Genomic DNA, 25,862 nt, shown 5'->3' on the forward strand with positions numbered 1-25,862 from the left:
GGCTGTTTTCTCTTAGAAAACAATTAAAGTGAATTGAGAGAGAGAGAGAGAGAGAGAGAGAGAGAGAGAGAGAGAGAGAGAGAGAGAGAGAGAGAAAGAATACTCCTAAAGACATACATAGCTGCATGCTATACTGATTTGTAGAAACTTAGCCCAGCCCAATGTACGCTTGCATGCGAGTGGCTTACGGGGGAAGATCAGAGGGGGTGCAGCCTAAGCGACCCGAAAAGAAGCGACTGAATCCCCCCCCCCCACACACACACGCACTCAGGAAGTGGCTCACAAATTCATTCCGCTATTGCTTTACATGCTGCACTACAGCGACCAGGGGACTTTTCTTTGCAGATGTGGCAGCATTTCACACCGAGTTGGATTAAACGGACGCAAACCACGAGACGGATGGAAACTCGTCTAGAAGTCTGGGTGTGTTCACTCACAGCTCCATGTCAGCAGTTCCAGTGATGAGAGTGAACCGTGCAACTTTCACAACAGAGCCCAAGGCAGCTGCTGAGATGTAGAGCCTGAGAGTTATTTAATAATCTTTTAGGTTTTTTTTGTTTCGGACATTGGGCTTATGGAGCTCCGTTTTCCTGTAAAGGGATCTTTTCGGTTCTTTTCATTCTTTTCGCTTAGGTAGGTCATTACAAAATTCACGTGAGATGAATATATATATATATATATATATATATATATATATATATATATATATATATATATATATATATATATATATATATGAACCATGACGCACTGTATATCTTATGCCTGCATTCATGTGAAAACTCCCTACTGAAGTCTGTAATTTGACATGGGAGGAACAATGACTGTTTCTTAAATCCAAAAGTGTTAATGAATGTAATGAAACACAAAACTTATTTTGTTTCCTGCTTTTTTTTTATTTTCAGAAGTAAAAAGTCAGCACAAACTTTCAGACCTATTCACAAACTTGATAGACCTTTACTGTCCCCAGCTGTGAAACAATGAAAAACCTTACACACATTTTTCTTAAAATGGACTGGTATCAATTGCTGTCAGTTGACTTTAAATCAGACAGTATACTATGACCTAAAAACCCAGAAGATGGATCATTTCAACACAGGGATACATTAAAGCTGTGAAGAACATCATGTCACTGGGGGAACTGATTGAGCTGGAGGAGCTTGGAGAACACATCGAGCTTGCTAATACATTACAACCTCGGACTCCTCGGTTAGAGAGGGTGAATGCCTTGAGAATAAGCCCAGGGAAAGTACCAGAGCTCTGGAACCGCTTGCGGATTATCAGGGTCCTGGGAGACACTTTGAAGAACCCACAGCTGGTTGAGGACACAGGAGAAGGCCATGACTTTCATCCCTGTAGCCATACTCAACCCACCTGGTGTGATTTGTGTGGAGACTTCATCTGGGGGGTATACAAACAAAGCCTGCGCTGTGCCAGTGAGTGTTCTTTTTTTTGAGGTTGTGTGTAATGGTAGTGTCCTGTGTCTGCGATTAATGAAAATTGTGTGGTGTGTGATAACAGTAGCCATGTAAAGGCAAGCAAGTTCAAATTTAGATTTTTAGACTCACAGGTGTCGTCCAGATTTACGTTTATCTCTACATACGTTGTAACAACATAATCTTTAGCATTGTTTCCATAATAATTGGTCGCAGATAAGATGAATATTTCAGTAAGATGAAAAACAAGATGGGTTCAAACCAGTGGCTAAGGTATTTTATGTAAAACTGTTCAAAGTGGAGTGAAAGGGTGTTTTGTGAAACATAATGCAGTTAAGTTAAATTATTAAGTACACTATTACACTACTAAGTAAATCAAAACTATGTCAACTGTGTCAAAACTAAATGCACACTTTTGTATCGGATGACAGCACCCATAGGCCTCCTCACCCTACACCAGCACCTGACATTTCTTTGTGGCTGCATGATCAAAATGTCCACAACCAAATTTCTAATTCTAGTGGAAAACCTTCCCAGAAGGATGAAGGTTATTATAACAGCAAATGGGGACTTATTGTGGAATGGGACAATCAAAGAGTACATACGAATCTTTTTGTCAGGTGTCCTCAGACTTTTGTTCATATAGTGTATAAGTATTAGATTATTCCATTATGGAGTAAAAAGGAAATCTTACACAATTATACAAATAACATTAGGCTAGATAGCTGTACTCAGTGGGGCATCCGGTAGTGTCACCACCTCCCAGGGTCTGCAACTTTACACATTCTGTGTGTTCGTGTGGGTTTTTTTCAGATTCCTCCCCCTTCCTAAAAACATACAGTAGGCTGGCCACAATTGATTGCCTTTAATTTCAAATTAAAGTAATGTATTGCATGTCTGGGATATTTCCTCACCTTAAGCCTAGTATTTTAAGTAAATTCAAATAGTAAATTCATTGCAGTTAAAATATGACCATAACTATATAACCTGTTTATAACTACATCAGCTTGATGACAGAGTTTACTTATGTTCATGTGTAAGAATGGAATCAAACTAAACATGCTTATGAACGTTGGAACACATATGTGGGTGTGGAACAAATTAGTAAACCACAAAAATTGTACATATGAAATCAGCATGTTTCCAGATAAGCATATATTGTTGTGCTTTCTTTCTCTCCCACAGTCTCTTGCCTCCACTTTTTATAAGTCTCTTTACCTCTCACCCTTAATTGTGATGGCTCTTGTGCTGCATAGTTTTGCTGTTTTCACTCTTGTCTATTTGTGTTGTTTCTTGCACTATACTGCTCAGATTTTTAAGCCTCAACATGTGGCTTCTATTTTTCTGCTGCTTCTACGCCGTCCGCTCTTTTTCGGAGAAAACATGAAACAGCTGCCATTTTATGTAAATGCTGCACTGGCTCAGTGTTTTACCTGCACAACACATTTGCACATCTCTTTCTTGATGACTACTGACTGCTGTTGAAGTATGGCTCCTGCAGTTAAATTGTAAATCAGGACATCTAACTAAAGAGGAACCTCATTTTAGAGCTTCATTCTCAGCTAGAAATTCCCTTTTGTGGGTTTTTGTTCTTCATACTTATTTCAAAGGCTCAGTGTAGGATGGAGATTGATCTCTGACCTTTATCTATTCTTTGGGTGTTTTTCTCTGTGTGTGTGTGTTTCCTCATAACTACTCTACATTCTTGTCACACTAAATTGACATCACAGTATTGTGCTTTTTATTCCCTCGTCGAATATGGATTTTGAATGTCTTTAGAATTCAACTAAGTAAATATATCAAAATTGATTAGCAAATAACCTACCATATAAAAAGATTGCAGTGTTAGCAGTACATTTCCTTTGAAAAACAGTGCATACAAAAGGTAGTAACAATACAGCCTGAACTCCAATAAAGTCATTGCATATCGCATATTAAACAAATACATTTGACTGTTAATGCATCATGCACTGTCTTTAATTCTGTAATATTGCACTTCAAAAAGCTGCACATTGGTCAAAAGTGACAAAACATCATTTCAAGACCAGACTCAAAATACTAGCAAATGCAAAACAAACAATTTAGCCATTAGATGTAATTTTCTATTTAAAAACATAAAATCACGCTGGGTCACATGCTGTATGATGTATTCTCTGTTAAGTACATTTTATTTTCATTGAACAAGTCATGCAACTGGAAAAAAGGGAAGTAAAAAAACACTAAATGAAACATTTAATACAGAAGTACAGTTTGTAGTCTTCTAACGTGGTCTTTTAGGAGATGCATTGAAACACATAATACAAATAACAATACTGACAAATAATAAGGTGGCCACAAGCATCCCACACCACCTCCATAAGTGGTCTGAAAGATGCTATAACAAAACCTGTGTTTAAATATGTTCACTTTTGATTTGCTCACATGTATTCTTAATACATTCATATTACATATTACACAATATTGCACAATTACATATTGTGGAATTAGATTTTTATGCAAATGTTATTCATGCCATCAGTTGGTTTAGTGGTGCTTTAAATTTCAAAAAGACCACACAATTTTCAATTCATAATAGCTTACTGTATACTTTACACAATACCACACCAATTTCTCCTTTCTAGCCAAAATTCATACTATTAAAGTGTAAGCAGAACATATTTTAGCATTGGTCATAAAAAAGATGTTAGAACGATTCTGTGTTCATGAAATAAATGTGATGTCTAAGCATTAAGGAGCTGATTGTGGTTTACCCTATTCACACAGTAAGCATGCTATGACAGGAAGTTGCTTGCGTATCGGACTTTCAGAGGTTATTCATTAACCATGCTATCACTTTAATTGTCATTTATCATTTATGGTTGTTTATTTTCTCAAAACCTACCTAGTCTTCATCTTCAGTCACTGTGTATCTGAACAAACATCTGTCCCGAATTTAAGGTGATTCAGAATTTGAATACAAAACAAACACTTGCCTCTTTGGTCTTAGCTAAATATGCGTAATCATTAATATTAAGAACATTCTGTGAAATTTGTTTAATATACATGTGCTATTCTTCATGCTCTCATAAGACAGCTTTGTTTCTCTTGAAAAGTACCTTTGTTCCCTCTCACTGTTTTATAATGATAAATGATAAATTTTTATTTACCTGTCATAATTGTATTAGTCCTAATTTGTTGCCTATACCAGAATTGCACTTTCTCACTTGATATGCTTCGAATTTGTTTGTCTTATATCTAATGACAGAGCAGATAGCAAAATTCTCATCATCTCTCACCTTAATTGTGTCTGCCAGACTGTAGGTTCACCTGCCATTACCGCTGTAGAGCTCTCATTAAACTGAACTGTAATCAAGGTGACACGTCTACTACCGATCAGTCCACTGATGTCCAGGAGAGCATTGAAACTGACACCAATGTGGTAAGATATATATTTGAGGGTTGGTATGGATGCATACAGTATGTTTGTCTTCTTGTTGAAAGCTGAATAAAGTAACTAGCATAATCATTTGTAGATTATTATCACGACTTTATCTTTGCCATTTAAGGAATAGCAAAAAAACATGTTAATACATGCCATTTAATACTTTTTGAAATCGAAGGTAGTGAAGAATATAATTTTTATGAGCAATTTTGTAACCTAAAGTGACAGTTTCCTCATCTGAAATAAGCCTTGACACTCCACCTGAATCCTTGAAGCAAATCTTTAATATTCCTGTTTCATATATGCACACTTACTGAATCTAACTTATGTTTACTGTAGTCATCATTGTAGTGTTGTATTTTTTTTTTTTTACATCATATTCTTTAAGTATATAAAACTATCAAATTGAAGCTGTTGCATAAAGCATTATGGTGGATATTCATTTGGCAAAATGAGATAAACATGTGCAGTTTTTTAAATGCAACCTTGTCCTGTGGTTCCTCAGTATCTGTCTAACACCTTCAATACTTGGTATTGATATGCAGTCACACTTCCTTCTACGGGACAGGCAGACTGAAACCACACAGTCAAAATGCCCATAGCAAAGTCATTGCTTTTCCCCTCTTTCAATTTGCTAACTGTTTGAATGTTAAGAAGGATGTCAGAAGGCAAATGTATGAGGCATGACCCAAAATTCAACGATCATGACAAAAACAAATGCTTGAAAAACTTTTAGGGATCTGTTTCCATGTGTTTTTGTAATGATTGTTGATGAGTTAATTATTTCACTTTAATATATTTCAATATATGTGAACTTTCGGTATGGGACAGATTCATTTTAGGAACAGAAATCTGATGGGATATTAGGCTTATTGTTGTAATGCTTATAATAATAGTTTGTCTGTTGACCGTTGAGCTTGTTAGTAGATTTTTTTTTTGTGTGTCCATGGTGTAGGACAGTAACTATAAAAACTCAATGAATTTGCAAAGAGTGTTTTATTATATCCACATAACAAAATAAAGAAAAAATACCAGAGACTTTGTCTACTACACAAATCAGGGATCTGGTGTATACAACACGCCCAGCTACCATCCGGTGCTGTTATTCAAAATTAACCAAATTCCGCGGGGAAAATCCAGACCCGGCAACATGGCAGAAATCAGGGGGAAGTGGTTGCATTTCAAAAATAATCTCTCTACCCTAGAGAAGTGCACTAGTCCATGATAGAGAGTCATTGATTCTGGGTGTGTAGTGCACTATGTGGACTTCATGCAGTAGTTTGAGATACGGCTTGAATAAACATGGCGCTTTGCAATGTCGTAATCGTCGAGTTGGAACTTCCGGTGTAGAGCCAATCACTGCGCGCGCTGTACTGGGTTGTATATTTTCCAATTTAACCGTCCTGGGTGGAGCGTTTCCGGTGTAGGATAAGAGCAACGTGGGCTAATATCTCATCCACCCCTGAGACGCCGAGAGAAGATAGCAGATTCCCCAAGCGCGATATACAGTACAGGTTTTAAGACAATATTGTGTTGAGTTTGAATAGAAAACGACACCCGGTCTCAAGTCATTTGCTTGAGTGTTTAGCGGTTCATTAGCAGCTTTTGAAGCACTCGTAAACTCTGTTCGCGATGAGTGGAGTTAGTTGTGCCGATCAGACTCCGTCTTTTGAGAAGACCTGGGGCAGCTCGGCAAGCAGCGGGTACTGCAGTGGAGAGGATTTGGACTCGGAGTTCGAGCAGTTTTACACCGCGCGAACTTCCTTCTTTCACAAACCCCTGAAAGCGAAGGTGAGCTCGAGCAGACTTTCGTTCAGTACAGTAAAATAAGAGCAACCGAGCTGCTGTTTCATTTACTTTTAAGACATTTTGTCACATCGTCGAAACAGCGACAATAATGTTTATTTATAGATATCTCTGTATGTTTAAACGTAACTTTGTACTTGACTTCTGCCCACTCCCGTCTTCACTACTGAGCGGAAAATGGGCCAAAACATAAACAAAACCCTGCTTTTTATGGCTCTAAACAAATCATTGGTCATGAAAATATCCAGAACTGGGAAACATAAAAAAAAAAAAAAAAAGACATGCAGTGTTTTATTATTACTATTAATATCTTTGTTTTGTTCAGTGTTGATTTGCATCAAGTAGTTAATGAATTTGGATAAAACTTCATGAACCCAGTCATGTTTAAACATCATTTTCCTGCACAAGAGTTTAATATAAGTAAATGTTCCTCTTTCTAACTTCCCCAAACAGTAAAAGAGCAACTGGTGGTACAAGAGGTCTCAGGACTGCATTTGTTTATGCTCATTTCCTCACTGATAATGTTTTTTTTTTATTATTTTTTTAAAGACTTTTAAAAGATGAATACTTTGCCATTTAGGGTTTATGATCATTAAAGACGAGTTTGTATTTATTTATTTATCTCATTTATAATATACACAGTTTTAGGCTATTATAAACAGTTTGCTTTTTTTATGCCCTCTAGAAAGTAAATTTATTTAGGGATTTTCTTGTGTGTTTTATACTGAACTAAAAGCTTGTTGGACGAGGAGAACAGGAAGGCCTACAGACATGTTTTAGGGAGAGGGTGGGAGAGGAAGGAAATGGAGTTAACTGCAGGATGAATCATTACACAAGCTGGCGCAACTCTTTACCCGGTCATCCACGACACTCATTTCTCATGCACATTTTTATCCACTTCCTGTTAAATACAACAAACAACCTGGACTATATTAACATGACCATTTTTTATTGTTTTTTTTTTACTATTGATGTCATTTTTGAACCACAAAGCTTTTAGATTTTCTCAGTTATTTGTGACCTGCAGTCGCATGACACAAACCCACTTATCAGCAGTTCAAGCTTCATGGATATCAGTCTAATATTTAAATGTAGTCATTGTATCTAAGCACACATTTAGTAAGCAACCCTAAGGGCACTGTGAGTTTCAAATAGTTGATTGAGGGAGTTGTAGTTTGAGTCACATGCTGGCCTTTTGGGATCAATAGATGTCTTTCATCATGGTTTTAGTGAGGTTTTCAAGTAGGCTTTGTTTAGTCGAGTTAAGTAGGCTTTATTTGTCATTCCTACCAAATACAGTGCAGTACACAGTGAAACGAAACAACCTTCCCCCGGGACCAAGGTGCTGTAATGATTCTAAGTCATTAAACTAGTCAATTCGCTCGAACTACTGCTCCCGTTTATTTTATGCTCCTTGATTTTAGGATGCACTATACCACTTGCGATAGAACTTTCTGAAACACTTTGACGTGAGAACATAATGTATGCATTTCTTGTAGACAATATAGATGTTGTAATACCCAAACAGGAAGGATGATGTAATTTGAAAAATGACACCATGTGACACCCACATGTGAACAAGGCACACAAAAGCAGCATTCTTTCCATGGTGTGAGCCTAAGGGGGAAGAGAAGAGACTATTTCTGCTCTAACCGGATGCAGGAATCCTAGCTTTAAAGCCAAGACATCCATGACTGACTTGTGAAACCATCCACGTGCGTTCGTTCTCTTAAATAATGGGATGGACCAAAGCTTGTGATTGGCTGTGCGTGACATCATGGCTTTGCCCTGTTAAATTCAACTGGAAGAGTTCAGAGGCTGATGCAACTTTTTAACGACTGATTTACTGGATAAACATAATCATGATGATTTTTTTGTTTTGTTTTTTGTTTTTAAGAGCATGTAAATACTGGAAATAATGTTTACCATCCAAATGTTGTTTATGTCTGGGTTTGGGTAATTTTATAAGTTTGGTAAAATCCCTTACAAATAATTTTATACTGGTTTTGTAGGGAGATTTTACAAGGGACACTTTATAGAAAGTGAAAAGGCTTGCTGGATTTTATCTAAGGCTGAAATAGACTAGTAAATAGTGCTTTTTTTTTTTTTTTTTTTTTTTAATAAATTGTTTGAGGACATGATTAACACCGTGGTGGACATTACAGTAAGAGGAAATGATTGTGTGTCAGTTGTTCTCCCCAGCTGTCTGATCCACAACCCGAAGAGCCTGTTTCTCTACTAGCTTATTTGACTAATATGCCAGTTCCACTTCTGGCATTTCCTCTAAGCTTTGTGGTCTAGAGATGACCTAATATGTATAATGATGGAAAAAGGGGATGTCAAATAAAACTCAATTACATGAACTCACAGCTGGTCAGTCATGCACAAATTCATGACTCGTGTAGTGACTCCCACACTAGCTTAATTATCACTTCCTCCTTTTCTCAAGGTTATGGCCTGAATGTATTTTCTGGATAAGTTCTTGACAGCTGCTTAATCTTCAATTGTAAATTATGTATTTTATTAAATGTATAGCATCCTGTTTTTTTTTTATTTTTCTAAAGTAGGAATTAAGTTTGTTTGTAATTTGTCTGTCTGTTAGGATGAGGTGACCGAAAGCAAGAAACAAGAGCTTTCACATGCAGAACTTCAGCAGAAGATAAAGGAGTATAATGCTCAGATAAACAGCAACCTCTTCATGTCTTTGGTACGGTTTCACTTTTATAAATATACACGCCAACGTTTATAATTTTTTTTCATTATGCCCGTTTTATTTAGCAGTTCCATTCTGTAACCTTCACACATGATTTGTTTGTCTTGCACAGAACAAAGATGGCACCTACAATGGTTTCATCAAAGTTCACCTGAAGCTGGTGCGACCTGTGTCTGTACCTCCTCCGCGAAAGGGTGCTGCGGAGCCAGCCAACGGGAAGCGAGGGGGAGGGGTGAAAAGACGCACATCCTTCTACCTTCCCAAGGACACAGCCAAACATCTGCACATCAGCTCTCGAACTCGTGCACAGGAAGTGATTCAGGCCCTGCTCAAGAAATTTACAGTGATCGACAATCCTGCGAAGTTCGCGCTGTTTGAACGCACTGAGCGGCATGACCAGGGTATGCCATTAATTGTTTGTGATTTTAGCTTGATTTCTTGTTATACTTGTTATACTTTACAGTTATACATCAAACTTAGTGTTAGGAAGCTTAAGCTTGAGCTAACACGAGGGTATTTGCTTTATACCGCATGCCATTTCTGGTAGCAGAGTGTTTTCTAAAATCGATTTAGAATATGCTCACCTGTTTTTTCTTCGTTTTTCTCAGTGTACCTAAGGAAGCTGCCCAATGACGAGTGTCCATTGTTCCTGCGTTTGTCTGCTGGCCCAAATGAGAAGGTGCTGAGTCTGGTACTAAAGGAGAATGAGACTGGAGAGGTCAATGTAAGGAAAACCAGCTACTACCCTCACACGATTAACACGTCTGCTGAATCAGTTTTACCTCTGAATATAATCTTCCAATTTCCAGTACCTGCATATGTCTTGTTAAGGGTCATGTTTCATATGAGGGTAATTTGCTATCGAGCATCCTTTGTTGTTAAAAAAGCAAGCAAAGCAAGTTTGTCTGCAGCTACACTTATTTTAGACAGAATTCTTTATTCGTTAGGTCTGCTGGGTTCACTTAACTCTTGTCCCTTGAGGTTGTCCTCGCTTTGTAGTGAGAGACCTGAGCACAAATTCTATCATGCACACATGCATTATTAATTAAACGGTCTCTTATAGCTGACTTTTTTTGTTTTTGTTCTTCTCCCAGTGGGATGCATTTTCTATGCCGGAGCTGCATAATTTCATACGCATTCTGAAGCGAGAGGAGGAGGAGCATGTAAAGCAGATCATGCAGCGCTATGCAGTCGCTCGCGATCGCATCCAGCAAACTCTGGTCACCACCAATCCCGGTTGATCACACCACATGGCCTGTCTTACTGATGACTGGCCACTAGGGGGCCTCAGTCTCAACAGTGTCCAACAAACCATATGGACTAGCATCAGTGCGATTAGTGTGAGAGAGAGAGAGTGCGTGCGAACGAGTGTGGAAATGCAAGTGCGCAACCAGATGTGCGTACATGGAGAGAATGAGTCGTGACTGAGAGCGAGCGAAAGCATACTGGGAAATGGACGAGTGAAAATAGAACACCTTGTCGTGAATGGTGTGTGATTTGTTCGAGTGAGTGTAGAGAGTCCTCAAGATAGAACCCTGTGTTTCTATGGAGACTACACAGGACTCTGCTGACTTTACCACTGGTGAAGTTACAAATGTACTTTTCTTCTTTGTGTAGGCTATGAGACCAAAGGGTTTCTTTTTTTGTTTCTTCTTTCTTATCCAGATATTTGAAAAATCTAGTTGTAGTAAGTCCATGTAACCGGACTTGCTGTGCGATGCGATGTTGGAAAATGTCTCACAACTCATTCATCTGACTTCTTTGTTGCTACTGAGTGGTTGGAAATGCTGGGGAATTTCTAGTTATTCAGTATGAATATATAAAGCCCCCCCAAATGAGTGGTGAAATATTTTCAACATGAAAGCAACTAGACCAGTCTCTTTAACTTACTACCTCTAGCCTGATTTTTCTTGCATTGCTTACATCATTTCCAGACTTCAATTGAAACACTGCTTACATGATTTTGTTAATAACTTCATTCTTTTTGCATACATCTGTTCTGTCATTTTATATGTAATTTCTGTCATATATGTTCGGTTAGTCACTGGTTTGCTAGCTTATCCTTTTCTCATGTGCAATCACTTTAATTTCTGGAATCTTTCTTTCCCCTCACAATAAATCATTTCCTTTTGATTGATTGGTTTTGTCTGTTCTTGAATTGATCCGATTTGTTGCAGAGCATTCCTTTTGGGTGAGCTTTGCTATCTAAATGAATAAATTTTTTTACTTATGATTAATAATTTGAATAACGCTTAATGTTTTGTGGTAAGGTGGTGGGTAGGAAATAAGCAAAACACGGATGCACCACTAGATGGCAACATATAACTAAGCTAGAATGGGCATAATGCGCATGCTCTCATAGGTCCTGGAATTCACAAGTGTTTGGGCATTCCCAAAAGTTAGATATCAATTTGCAGCAAAACATAAATGTGATTTTATTTTAGCTTGCCTATTAGCTGTGGTGTTGCATGCATCCTATGGATATGACAAATTGCTGTAAAGTAACAGCAAAACCGCACAAGAGATCATTTTCAAGAAAAATTAAACCCTTTTTTTATTTGCAACCTAATTGGAAATATTGTTTCATGGATCGAAGGAAGTGTGTGTGCAGCGCTGTTTACTTGCAGCAAATAAAACAATATAACCGGTTTACCCGCGCGCTCAGACTAACTTTTTTCTTTTGGTCTGTGTGTGTGTGCTTCTTCACCGCTGGAGTGTGCAGTTTGGTGTGTGTGTGTGTGTGTGTGTGTGTGTGCGCGTGTATATATGTGTTGGGGGGCGCTGAATGCAGCGAAACACCGTGTCCCGCCTGTACTGCGTGCCTGCGTGTGTTTGAGTGCGCGCGCCCTCGCTTTAACGGTACTGCTGTAACATTAGTCATCCTCACGAGCTCGAACCGCACGCGACTCGGATCAGCGAGAAACTCGGCAGCGGTTCGGTCGCGCGCACAGGCAGACGGAGTGCAAGAAGAGAAGAAAGATAGGGACACGGAGAAAGACAGTCCTACACGGCTGTCTCAGCACCTCTGCTTTTGGACAGCGCAACAGCTTAAAAAACACATAGTTGTTGAGATTGAGAAGATTTCCATCTTGCAAAAAAAAAAAAAATCAATAAACAAATCTCGTTGTGGACGGAGTTCGGTTCGATTCGGCGAGAAAACAACACATATCAACAAACGCCCGGGTTAAGTTGTAAACAGAAAGCGGAAAAGCCACAGACGGTAAGTGCCAAATGGGTCAACTTTGAAATGTATTAGACTGCAAATGTGTCGTGCACGCGCCTAATGAACAACCATGCATTATATCTTCAATGGAGAAGGAGCTAATTATACTATATTCTATTTCAATACAATAAGCCAGGGAAAAGCTTTTCCAAAAATCCTTATGAGAACAGAGAAGAAAAAAGATGGACTGCTGCAATAGATTTAGAAAAATACCAATAATCTAAATTGAAACACTTCTACAACCTCATTTCCAACAGGTTTCCTGGAGAACACCCCATCCTGTTCACACCCACATTAACCCCGGGCATGCTCTTCATTGGTTGATTATCTGACTCAGGTGTGTTTGAGCAGGGAAAACACTAAACCAGGCAGGACAGGGGGTCATCCAGTAGCAGGCATGGGAACCAGTGCAGTAAGAGGTGCAGCTTAAAGAGCTGTACGGGGAGTCATGGGTTAACGTCAGGGTATTCATCAGATCTGTTTATGGGAATGAGTAGGTGAGATGACAATAAGGTGTAACAGTATGATTTAGTAAGTGTCTGTTTTTCCCCCACATAAGGATTCCCTGAACATCATGGGAAAATAGTGAGGGAAAGAGAAGATGTATGTATGAGCCAGCCAAGCTCTTTTTTTTTCACGCTACAGATGCTGAGGCTTTTGGCACTCGGGAGCATATGGTTGATTAAAGCTCATGCTGGACAGTGAAAAATGACTCGAGCGACCTTATTGCCTCAATCCAAATGAATAATGAATTAGAAACGTTAGCACTTGTTGACCAAGTTCCATTGATTTAGCAAACGAAACAAAGCATAACCAACAAAGGTCATGTCAGAAAGTTGCCTAAAATGTAATAAGCATGAACAATAAACCAAGACGAAATGCCTGGACATAACCATAAGAAACATGAATGCTTTTTCAAATTGTTTTATAATATTGGGTCATCTGCTTTTTTTCATTTTGTTGAGCTGTTTCTCCATTAACAGTCCTTGACAGGGGAAAAGGCATCCTTTGAGAGGAAAAGAACAGATGGCAGAGGGAAATGAAAGCGATTTCATGTTTCTTGATAAATCTCCAAAAAAACGCATATTGTACCTGATGCTATATTAATTATTTAGATCTGCCACCATTTTTTTTAATTGCATAAGGTGACTTGTGTTGTGTCCTTAACACATGCCTTCATCTACACATTTAACATTTATTATTGATAACTGAGTACAGTTAGTACAGCCAAGATGCTGAAAAGCATTTCACTACTACTCAATGAATTTTTTATGGGTCCACATCAGAATCAAGTCTTATTTAATATACACCGGGCTGCATTGGGCATGCTGGGGTGTGGCTTGCTCTGATTTAAATGCAGACTGCGACTTCTGTTTGCTTTTAGGCAAGTTAATGATAATGAGATTGGAAGCCAAGTGAGCAATACATTTGGATGAGAAATAAATCCAATGAAATTAAATTGATTTTCTGACAAAACTATATATCAAACCTCTGGGTAATAGATGGGAGATTTTTTTATGAGCACTTGAGGGATCAGTTCAAGAGATCAGAACTCAGTAGCTTAAACTTTTAATGCTCTTATGCTATTATGCTGTTACTTACAGTCTAGGCCTGGGTGAGGTAATCACTGAATTTTCTTTCTACTGGTATAAATATGTTAGAAAAAACAACCGCTTTTTTTGCATTTCATTCATTTATTCATTCACTCATTCATTCATTCATTCATTCATTCATTCATTCATTCATTCATTCATTTATTCATTAAATTATTAATTTATCTTCTATCTTTAGTAACTACTTTATCCTAGTCAGTGTAGTTAATCTTGAGCCTATCCCATATTCTATTCAGGGTTCTAGGCAGGGGCATATACAGACCTTGCAAAAGTTAAAGTGGTGGTAGGAACCTGGAGAACCCATATTAAACCACACTGAAATGGAGAGAACATAACCCCCCCCCCATCCCCCCCTTGGAGCTCTGTCTGAAACCATGGACCCTGTTTGAATCACATTATTAAATATTCAGCAGGCCAGTTCTTAATTATGGAGAATTGGCCTTATTAGCTTGACATGCTGTCATGTTGTGAATGCTTTCAAGCTTGTTTACAAGCTTGGGAAATTTCTGTCATAACAGTTCACATGTATTCACAAATTATCTCACTATCCAAATGCAGCTGAAACGATTTGAATGCTTTGGACGGCCGATCAAAAGGTCAAATATAAATCCTAGCACTGTCCGGCCTCTGTGCAAGGCCTATAATCTTTAAGCCTAACTGTAATTTGCTTTGGATCAAAACATCTGTCAGATGAGTAAATGTAGCATTGAAATGAGTGCCTCATTAACTCATCTCAGTCATGTTTACTCACTGATCCTGTTTTCATAAACCACTAATTATAACACAACGTTAAATGCAGTGTTTATGTATTTGTAATTAAGTAAGAATCTATATAAAGATAGACAGCAAAACTACCTGAACAGTTTGAACAGTTGCTTGGGTTACTTGGCTGACACATATATTTTAAGATGCAGTGCAATCTCCTGTGGCTCCTCCACTCTCATCACTCAACCATCAGAATGTGAAGTTCTCTCCCCCTCTCTCGGTTTTTTTACATCCCTAGCCTATAAGTCTATTTTCATATACCTGCTTGTATAAAGTATTTAACTCTATACACTGCCTTTCAACTTAGGACAGCATTGTTCTACATTTAATCATTTTGAATAAAAGAGTCATTGTTAATGAAATTGTGACATATAGCAGTCTGTACGGATGAGTCAATGTGCGTCATACCTGCAGGATTTTTTTTTTAGTCTCTCAAGTGGTTTGTTGGTTGCTCTGATTACTACAAACAAAGATGCTTTGAAATCACTATCCTCGTGAACATACTCAATACACACACAAACTGAGGGATTGTGAGTGTTTGCAGCAGAGAAATACTGTTACCCTTAGTTCAGCTATGAACTAGATTAAAACAATAAAGAGCTCATTAACAAAGCCAAAGTTTTACACACCTTGATGTGAGCAAAAACCAGTAGCTTTTCTTTTGAAATCTAGGCCAGGCCACATTCTAAATGTGGTGCTCTGTTTTGGATATGCAATTTTTAGATGCTGTAAACTCATTCACTTGTATACGTAGACTCATTCGTGTGTTAATACTGGCATTTCTAAACCCAGTCTTTAATATTGAACAGTCTCAACCTTTCTACAATAGCTGGCCTGGAGAAGAGGCAGTGCTGAGACAGATGTTAGTCTGAGAAAATAATGACATGTAAGAGACATGACAGCCCAGGGGTAGATCTGGAGTAAAGAGCAAACCCACTCACTGCCCTGTACTCCATCAGAGCAACACTCTGGACCTTTTATATGACGTGCATTTCGCTTTGGTTCATTTTGGGTGTTTAGTTTTTTTTTTTAGGTTTCAGGGAATGAACCCATTAGGCTTGACCCAACCCGTTAAGTCTACTTCTTGTATCGTTAATTTTGGAAGGCAAATCCCAGGCTTTGTTTGCAATTACATACAAGCTTTCTTCATTCCAATAGGTTTGTTTGTTCAAGTGCATCTTTGTGTCTGATTTAAAAAAATGTGCTTGGCAAGGAAAAGCTCATTTTAAGAAATCCTATGCAATGAAAGCTTAGTTACAAAGCATAACAATAAGCTGCCAGTGCATTAACAAACAAGGAATAAAAAGGACCACATGTTCAACCTAAAAGTCTTTTAATGGTGTCTGATGATGCTGCACTGCAAATGAGGCGCATCAGATAGAAATGACACAAGAAAAAACAAAACAGTTTGTGAGCGTGATCTTACAAAAATATGATGTGCAGAAACTTTTTGCCATTCGATTTTGTTTCTTTTTTTGTTTTTTCTCCTCAATGTATGTATTCTCAGGTTATTCAGAACATCAATTTTTACTAATTATCTTGACTGACTAATTACCAGTAACCCTGTCACTATTTAGCACATGCCTCCCTCAGCATGTACACACCCTGCTGGCTACACTGCTGCTGAGTGATTCATCCTGGTCATAGGAAAACTCCAGCACTCAAACATTGCTAAACCTTTTCTGGGATTTCCTTACTTTTAAAGAGAGCACTATTCACATTACTCTGCCTTTTGAGATTAATATAATATATTGTATACTTTTAGATTGTTTGGCGGTGTTGTTGTTTTTTTTATTTTTATTTATTGGACAATCTCACCAACAGTGACCTACTATCACTCATCAGTACAAAGCCATTGTATTTGATGTCACATGAAGCATCTTATAGGGTTCTTGTATGGTGCAAAGAGCATGTCATGGCAAGCTTCTGTGAAAGGAAGTGTGAAAGAACACACCTTGCTATGGCTGTCAGCATCAGTCTCACACAGAGCATGACGTCCCCCAACTCGCTCACTTCCAACCAAACTCCTCTTTACTATTATTCATTTAATCACACTTTCCATCTGTACTAAAAGAAAAAAAAAAAACACAGCAAGGTACCATTTAAAAGAGACCAGTGAGCTGTATGCAAAAGCATGTGATTAAAACTAATTTAAAGGGCTCCATATGTACATTTAAAACCCAATCTCTACATTTTAGCTGTAAACGATCGGTAAAACCGTGATCCAAAAATATTTTTTTTTTTGTGAAACGCATGGACCATGCAGACTTCTCATTCAAATGCAGTTCATGTTCAGATATGAATGAGGAGTGCAATAAGTGATTTGCCAAGGGCCTTTCATTTCACAGAATTGCTTGGTGGGAGATCTCGCATCTATACACCTCATGCTGTTTCTAGATGAAAAATCATATATTTCACAAGAGAGAACTAAGTATGGTTTATAGATGCCGCTAAAGACTTATATCTGTCAAAGTTTATGGGTCTTTTTGTGTTTCCTCAACAACACCGATAGAGTTAATCCCATGAATTGGACGTTTTCTGGAAACAAATAAGCTGGGAGACAAAAAAATATATAGTCAGGTCATTCAGTATATCTGTGTATATATAGGAGCTACATATGGATTGTTCCATTCTTGCCGCTTCTGGTTTCAGCATGAGCATGCCACAGCCTGGAAGGTGTTGCCTCATTCTAACGCTGCAAAAAATTAGACAGCTCAAAAACTTATTATAGAAAGAGAGAGAGAGAGAGAGAGAGAGAGAGAGAGAGAGAGAGGATTAAAGTAGGAATGAGAGAGACATGGACAGAGAGAGAGATAGAGAGGGTCCTTACTACCAACATGAAGAGGTTGCTGTTTATCTGAGCAGTATACCGCTTTATCTTTTGCTGAATCTCTGCCAGTGACAGCTCTACAGTAGTTCCTTGCATTCAGCCACCTGATCCTGATGGACAAACAGACAGCAAACTAAAGAGAGAGAGACAAAAAAGGCTCCAGCATAGATTCCTGGGTTATGATAATGAGATGTAATTATTTACTTTGAACTTCCCAATTAATAATGCAAAGACAGCAACCTGGGAAGAAGGACACATGGTGTACTTTTCCCAGGTATGGGTATATTTGGAAGCATGCTAATTGATGGCTTCGCTAGGGAGGGTAGACTGAAGAGATATTAATGACAGACCTCTCAACTCTTCTTTAGGGTGCTGTGTGCATGGATGTGTGACTGGGATCTGCTAGAGGAAGGGGGCATTATGTAGCGGATAATTATCCGCACCGTTTTCTGCATCTAAAATACTCGCCAAGGTACAATGACACCTGAATTTCTGCAATTCGCTTTTTCTAACCCTTTTTAAAAATAGCACATCGTGTTGAATAACAAAACAAATCTTTTACTGTCTTATGCAATATTGTGTTCACCACAAGCTGGATAGAACATGAGCAAAGTATTTGACATTGTACCCTGCAAACAATAAAACAATAGAGTTTATATATAACCAAGATGACATTTCACGTTACATAATAGTTTCTGAACTTCTTTGTGGCGCAGGTACTTTTCATGTGTGCAAATGGAATGCCTGAGAACACACTCAAAGATCAAATTAGATACAATTATATTATAGGAAAATGCATGCTTTCTACTATACTGCAACATTAGATGTGTATATAACGATTATATTCTCCTTATTCATATTATTATTTTTATAAAGTCTTTCGGGTAAAATGGGTTTCAGTTCAATGGACATTAAGTAGACCAGTAATAAAAGAAATGAGTTTACAGTTACTAATAATGAATTAGCCTGACCTTTCCATAGGAAAATACACCATTCTTCATGTTTTTGTTACAAATGCGTGGTCCTCAACACCTTCTAAAAAAAACAAACAGATAACCTCACATGACAATGAAAAACACAACAATAAAAAAAAAAATAGAACCACAATTACTAGAAATGACTAGAAGCTAAACTTTTTTTGAAGGGCACTATGGGTCTTTCACGTCAGTTTGGAGTTTGTGGCCCAATGACATTCCAACACATTCATTTTCTATACATTAGTTATTCAGGTGAAAATCTTCTGTGTGCTTGGTATCACTGTCCTGCTGCATGGCCTTATTTCAGCTTAGTTTTTCACTCAATAAATGCAAGTGTTTCAGGTGCTGTGGCTGAAAAATGAGCCTAAATCATCACCTTCCATCACCATGTTTGATAGTTGGTATAAGGTGTTTGTAGAGATACACTGCGTTTCAACAAACATAAGGTCTTACCCATTGATATGGTGAAGATTTCCATTTAAATCACTTATAAATGGAATGAGTGTCATTAAAATTTGTTACTGTTATTATTTATGTAGCTGCACTAGATACAATTAAAATTAAAATGCAAACTCTTCTGTCTTCAAAAACATTTAAAGTCCTGTAATCATTCCGCATTATAGGTAACCAAGAAGCATTGTTCATTAATAAAATCACAATTTTGAATTATTAACAGTTGCATTTTCAGTACTTAGTACTGACAATACTGTAAAATCATTCTATGTTTTTTTTTTTTTTACTTCAAAGCACATGCATTATATAAATACACAATTGGTTTTGTAGCAAACTCTAAATCCATAGGCTTCATAAAGTGCTCCAGCAATCTTCTAAAGAACTAAAATATCAACCCTGCTATAGCTGCACTGACCATTGCTCAAATAGAAAGCCCATTTAAAAATTGTTTTTGATCATCCACAAGCCCTTACATAATGTTTTTTTTTTTATTATTCTATTTTGTTATTCTTTTATTATTTAAGAGATCTTCTTTCTCAAAATCCCTTCTGCTTACAAACCTGGGGTCTTTCAAATTGAATTTATGTTTCAAGGAATCATCTGCATATTATAGGGGGGTTGAGATTTTTTTGCCTGTCTTGCTTCCCGACTATTTTCATCTTTTCGGGTTTCCTGAAATATTTACGATTTGTTTAACCTCTCTCAGCACATTTTGAAGTTATTTATCATGTTTAGTGTTATGTCTAGCTGCAGATCTTCCAAATTGTAAGTTGTGGTGAAGAAAGAGGTGTGGCACAAAGCTTAAGCTTACTCACTGAAGTGTTCTTAAATAAGCATATCAAATTGAGCAAAAACATAAAACTTCATCATTTGTTAATTACCCTTATTAGGAAAGAAGTTATCTTTACATTCGAATGGATTTATTCTACATCCTGTCATTTATCAGTACACTGTCTAGCCACAGTGTAGAGTTTCTGAATAAACAAAGAAGTAAAATATTGGAATCTCTTTTCACACTGTCATTAATTAAGTCGCAATTTTTTTGTTCATGTTTTAAAGTGGAACGTTTTTTTTTTTTCAATCGTAATAAAAAAAAAAAAAAAAATGCTAAATACTCTAATAATAAAGAACAATGTTTTCAAATATCAGAGAGTGAATTTTACTCTGGAACACTGTGTAGAAGGTAATATAAAATTTGTCACATTGTGGCACATACTGCAATTACTAAACTGCTCCTAAGAATTTATCCTTGCACGAATTAAGTCTTAAAATTTCAGTATGGGACGAATAAATCTTAAGCTAGTCTACTCCGACCCATAACAGCAGGAAGCCAGGGCTAAGGAAAAGGCTGGCTGACATCTTAGAATGCAGTGACCGATTGCAGACTTGATGAGATTACTCTTAACCCTATTTCCAGGGGCAATAACTCAGCAGTGGAGCAATATCATGATTGATGTTACATCATATTCTCACTCCAGGGGGTGGGGTGGTCTTGGGTGGATGTTATTTCATACAGCCTTACAGCTACATGCCATCTAGCTCGCTCCTTTCTTTACGATTGGCTCTGTAGGTGCTCCAGGGTGTGCTCTTTTATGCTTTCAGGACCTCTACGTCATGCCTGAGCAGACGGAATCATGGATTTGGAGGTTGGAGCTGCAGTGTTTAAACGCAGCTGCTTTCTCTCACACTTTGCATGCTCTGTAGGCGACTTAGTCAAGCGCAGCATGGGATGAAGTCATATTTAGAAATATTTAGTGGATTCTGTCTTCTGTAGGCACAGCAGAGTTCAGATTTTCAACAACACAGACCACTATTGAACATTGATCAGCTATATTTAGGCCTGCATTTTAGAAGCACCTATTGATTAGAGCTGTGCATTGATTCTCCATTTAAAAATGTCCACCTGCATATCAGTTTGAAATTTATACACAGTATCTACCTGTACTGTCTCAAATAACATCGTCTCTTTCATTCCTACCTATCCTTGTTTAGTAGTTGGACTGTTTATGTATGCGGTGTTGCATACATTTTCTGACGATCCTTGTTGAGAACAGTACTATTCCTTAGGCGATTACACTCACACATATAAAGACCTCATAAAAAGATATAGCATAGAGGGCAGGCATTGTTTGATTAGCATTGTTTGAAAGCATTTGTGACTCTCGTGAGGACTGTGTGGGTGTTTTTTCTTCGTGTCTCCCAAGGGGATTCTATTGTTGTATTGCAGAGAAAAAGTTCAACATTGAGATTTGAAAGACACCATTTTACCCTGCAAAAACATACAAAAAAATGCTACTCTTTCAATCTACTTAACATTGTGCATGTAAATTACTTGCTTTTGGCTTTGGCCAGTGAGCACTCTTGCATACAAAGCCTCCGAGTCTCCTGAAACATCCAAAAATGCCTTGGGGCACTTTGCCTCTTTCTGTTCTCAATCAAGCTATTATGTTTCTCACAAACATACAGCACATGTTCATCAGTTCCTATTTCACCATGTGAAAAGCAAGAATGAATAAAATGACACAATGGAAAGGCCAGTTAGGGTGCAGGAAGCTGCTTTAAAACATTGATGCCAATGTTTTGAATTCAAAACAAAACCACTGATTAATTTAACCATCATATGGTTTTTATAGATCTGTAAGATGCAATAACAATATTTGCTATATATTGATAAACTGTGTTTACTTGACAATTGGCATCTATCATAGAATCTGTCTACATCAGTAGTTGTTTGAGTTTACATTTATATGTTCCAAGTAATCTTATAACATAAGATTTTTTTCAATGATCTGATCAATGCATTCATACACGCTTTAGTAATCATTTTTCTTTTAGTACTCAAGTAGCACGTTATGCGTTATACAGATTTAAAGACTTTAGAATAAGCAGTGTTAATGAGGCTCAATATAAATGACTCCAAAATAATTCAAACTGATGTAAATAAAATATTCTACATATACCACATAATACAGATGGTTCCATCCAGAAATGGGAAGTAATGAAGTACAAATACTTACTGTTACTGTACTTACCGTTTTTTTCGGACTATAAGCTGCTACTTTTTTCCTACGTTTTGAACCCCGCGGCTTAAACAACGAAGCAGCTAATTTATGAATTTTTCCCGGTTAATACCGGGAGAAATGCAGTGGCATGCTATTCCCAAAATACCGCTATGCTCCTAAAGGAAGCGCAACATATTTCACCCGTTACACCGTGTATAACATGTCTTTCGTTAAAGCCTGTGTAAAGTACATTAGTGTAGACACCTGTGGCTTCTAGACAAATGCGGCTTATTTATGTTAAAAATAAAAATATTTGTAAAATTCAGTGGTTGCATCTTATATATGGGTTTCAATTTACCACTGGTGTATCATTTCCTCGCTCTAGCACACCACGGATGTAGGCTAGTTTACGAAGCTAACAACTAGCAAGGCAGAAGGCAACAAGAGGTATGGGGTTAATGTGGATGAGACAGAGGGAGTCAGTGATGTAAACATGACTGAGAACAGAGACATTCCTGAACATCATCATCTTTTTTCTGCTTGTGTTCTATATGGTACTTGTTTAACCTGGATAAATTCATTAAGTAACAAAATTTTAAATTCTTTTGTATTAATATGTTATTAATATGTAAGGTCCAGTGACACTAAAACAGGTAGAAGTAAAGGCTACTTTTTACTTAAGTACACTGAGAGCCCAAACCTCTTTACTTTAACTTGAGTGAAAAAGTGTAGTCAGTAATTCAGTTTTTACCAAAGTCTTTTAAAACATGAATATCAGTACTTCTACTTGTGTGAAGGATGTGTGTACTTTTGCCATCTCTGATTCCATTACTGCTTTGTAAAAGAACTGTGAAGTAGTAAATCTCCAAAAAATCATTCTTAAGCAAAGGAAACAACAAGTGGGTGGTGGAAATCATAATTTAATCGTAATCGTCTTTAAACGTATATATTTTTATTTATTTAGTCTACATTAATCTTTTATCTTTCACCTCAATAATGTTTTATTTAACCCCATCAATTAGGTCAAATGATACATTTTCATTAGCTACACATAAACATGCATTATTGCAATGCAGTAATTGTTTAACATCTTCAGGTCTTAACATGAAAAACCCTACACAAACTGTATGCTGAATAATCTGAATGCTGAGCTAAAGCTCCCTCCAAGTTTTTGAAATCCAGTATTAAATTAAATTCACTTTATAATATCAGACAAAGCAGATAATATAAGAACTTAAATAAAGTGATAACAGCCAAAACCTGTTGTTCCTGTGATTGGAATTTTATTACACACAAGGATTCAATCTGAATATATTTACAGTACGAGGTTTGGTAAACCCTGCATTGTTTTAAATGCCAACATTTCGGATCAAGTTTATAACATTGAGTTTGTCGCAGACATGAGCATTTAGGGTCAAGTTATAACAATGCTATTGAGTTTTGTGGTGGAAATGATTTGAAATCTAATAATTCTATTAAGTCTGTACCAGTCTTACAACCACAAAAAATAAAGAAATCCAGACTTTGTCTCACCAGCAAGAGTTTATGCCTAATATTACATAATTATATACAATCCTAATGGAAATGTTCATGTCAGTTGAGCAATACTGTGAATGCATTCTTTTTGACTATACTTTCTTTTATAAAGACAGTGTGAATAATAACGTTAATACACTGTCAACACCAAATAACAACATTGTAAAACTACTAAGAATGTAACGAAATGCAGGAAGGAAGAAAATATTGGTGAAGTTTAATCAAAATCTTGTAAAGCTTAGTTTTTAAATTTGCTCTGCACATTGTAAATGACAACAAAGACAAACATATATTGTCAGATGGAAAACAATTCCTCACAGTTTTTACAGTTATTAAGTATAGCACATAGACACAGTCTAGCTGTGTTAAAGCTGTTTAAATATTGAAAAGACAGCAACTACTATGAAACATTCACAGGCAGTAATTTAAGTGTATTGCACAGTGTTAGAATACACAATACACGAAATAAAAGCCTTAGAAAACTGGAAGATACTATGAGTAGAAAAAGTGTGTCCTTACCTACAAATGTAACAGCTACAAGCATGCAGTTCCTATACAGCAAACAATCTGAGTAAAACGCAAATTCCTTTTAACGGCACTAATTTTTTTAACACGCGATTGATGCAGCACGAATGTATGTTTGACAATTTTTTATACAAATTATTAATGAACAAATATGAAAGAGGAGAAGTTAAATCTTTCAACAAACATTTATTCATGATGTAATTTCTTTACTCAGATATAAAAAAATAAATAAATAAACTATTTTTAATCACTGAACATTTGTTTTACTGAAGCGTCAAGTCTCAAATCGAGCACCAAAATTCACAATGATGCACACATTCGGCAATTAAAACCGCCGGTATGGAAACAAAGCAAAAGTTCTGTTTGGTGTCCTGCAGATTTACATAATTAAAAACACTATAATTACTTATATTTTATAATATTTTGTCTTCATGCTCTATGTTGAGTCTGGTTTCACTAATAATAAACATATATATATATATATATATATATATATATATATATATATATATATATATATATATATATATATATATATATATATATATATATATACAGTCATGCTCAGATCAAGAGTCGGAGACTAGAATACAGTCAGTACATTTTATTTGCCGTAGTACACAGGTAGATGGTTGTGCAATGGTTGCTGAAATGTGAGGGGTGTACTTACTTTTGTGAGATACTTCAAATCATACATTTGTTCAAAAGATTTCTTTGAAGATTAAATTGAGTGGACTTTTTTATTTGAACTTGGAGTCCAATGTTTACTTTCTCTATATATTTCATTAATAAAGTACAAAAATAAATGTTTTCATTCTTTTTATTTTAACTACAAAATCTAAACATTATCATTTATGTTTTTAAATGTTTTTTTAAATGTCATTGCTAATGCATGCTGCTGTTCTTATCACACAATCATTAAATTCTGCAAAGAATTCAACACAAAATAACAGATTACTCTAAAAAAAAAAATCTCTGCATACATGCAAACATTTCAATACAAATATATTTACTGTATTCAGTTGGGGTCTCAGACTCTGACTCTGAGTGTAAATAATTTGTTTATTTGAATGGATTTCTTGATTTCTTTGTAGATGACACCAATTATAATAAAGATTCATGAGGGTTTCTCCAGGGTCACAACACCACAAGTGCACTTGGGTAAACAGCAGCTTTCTAGAAAGTCAAAATTGCTTCCACTGTCTCTATGCTGCTTGGTCAGCAAATTTTGCAGCCTCCAGTGCACTTCACTGTGCCTCCAGTGTGCCTTTCTGTAGGCTTTTTATAATGTCCTCTTTTTAAAATGGCCAATGACCAAATGCTCCCTCAATTCATTTTCTCAGCCCTGCAGCAATCAGCAAATTGTCAGTATGTCAGCTAGCATTATTAGTAAATTCCACCATGGGAAGACAGGACATCAGGTGAGCCTTAGGGTTGATGTGAGGTAAAGCTTTGAGCCCACTCTTTATTGAAAAAAAGAAGTGAGAGAATATGATGCATCTTATCCTTAGGATGTATATACTGCAAGAATGCTAGGTAGCTATAAATGTGATTAAAGGAGT

At 36.8% G+C, this 25,862-nt stretch overlaps 2 protein-coding genes across 11 annotated transcripts in view; both read left to right on the forward strand.

The window, feature by feature from the left end:
• Window positions 1-140: 140 nt before the first annotated feature.
• LOC310715144 (ras association domain-containing protein 1-like) lies at window positions 141-11,506 on the forward strand. 2 transcript variants are annotated; one of them, XM_083521406.1, is made up of 7 exons: window positions 141-633; window positions 906-1,436; window positions 4,730-4,854; window positions 9,266-9,370; window positions 9,489-9,777; window positions 9,985-10,100; window positions 10,471-11,506. In XM_083521406.1, exons 2-7 carry the CDS (start codon window positions 1,127-1,129, stop codon window positions 10,615-10,617), a joined length of 1,092 nt encoding a protein of 363 aa, XP_083377532.1. In that variant the 5' UTR covers window positions 141-633; window positions 906-1,126; the 3' UTR covers window positions 10,618-11,506. The 2 variants fall into 2 exon arrangements, with proteins under 2 accessions (XP_083377532.1, XP_083377533.1); XM_083521407.1 differs by lacking the exons at window positions 141-633; window positions 906-1,436; window positions 4,730-4,854 and adding an exon at window positions 6,220-6,648.
• Window positions 11,507-12,116: 610 nt separating this feature from the next.
• The window catches only part of LOC310714828 (metabotropic glutamate receptor 4-like), a 134,922-nt gene continuing 121,176 nt past the window's right edge, over window positions 12,117-25,862 (forward strand). For all 9 annotated transcript variants that reach the window (XR_014530147.1, XR_014530148.1, XR_014530149.1 and 6 more), the window contains exon 1: window positions 12,117-12,596. The gene's annotated coding sequence lies outside the window, so the exon portion shown is untranslated. The remainder of the gene's footprint in view (window positions 12,597-25,862) is intronic.

This window comes from Silurus aristotelis, assembly GCF_946808225.1.
Source record: "Silurus aristotelis genome assembly, chromosome: 2".
Lineage (NCBI taxonomy): Eukaryota > Metazoa > Chordata > Actinopteri > Siluriformes > Siluridae > Silurus > Silurus aristotelis.

Coding starts and splice junctions, on each gene's coding strand:
- LOC310715144 (XM_083521406.1), top strand. CDS start 1,127: ATGTCACTGGGGGAACTGATTGAGCTGGAGGAGCTTGGAGAACACATC. Junction 9,371..9,488: donor GCAACCTCTTCATGTCTTTG/GTACGGTTTCAC, acceptor TGTCTTGCACAG/AACAAAGATGGCACCTACAA. Junction 9,778..9,984: donor CACTGAGCGGCATGACCAGG/GTATGCCATTAA, acceptor CGTTTTTCTCAG/TGTACCTAAGGAAGCTGCCC.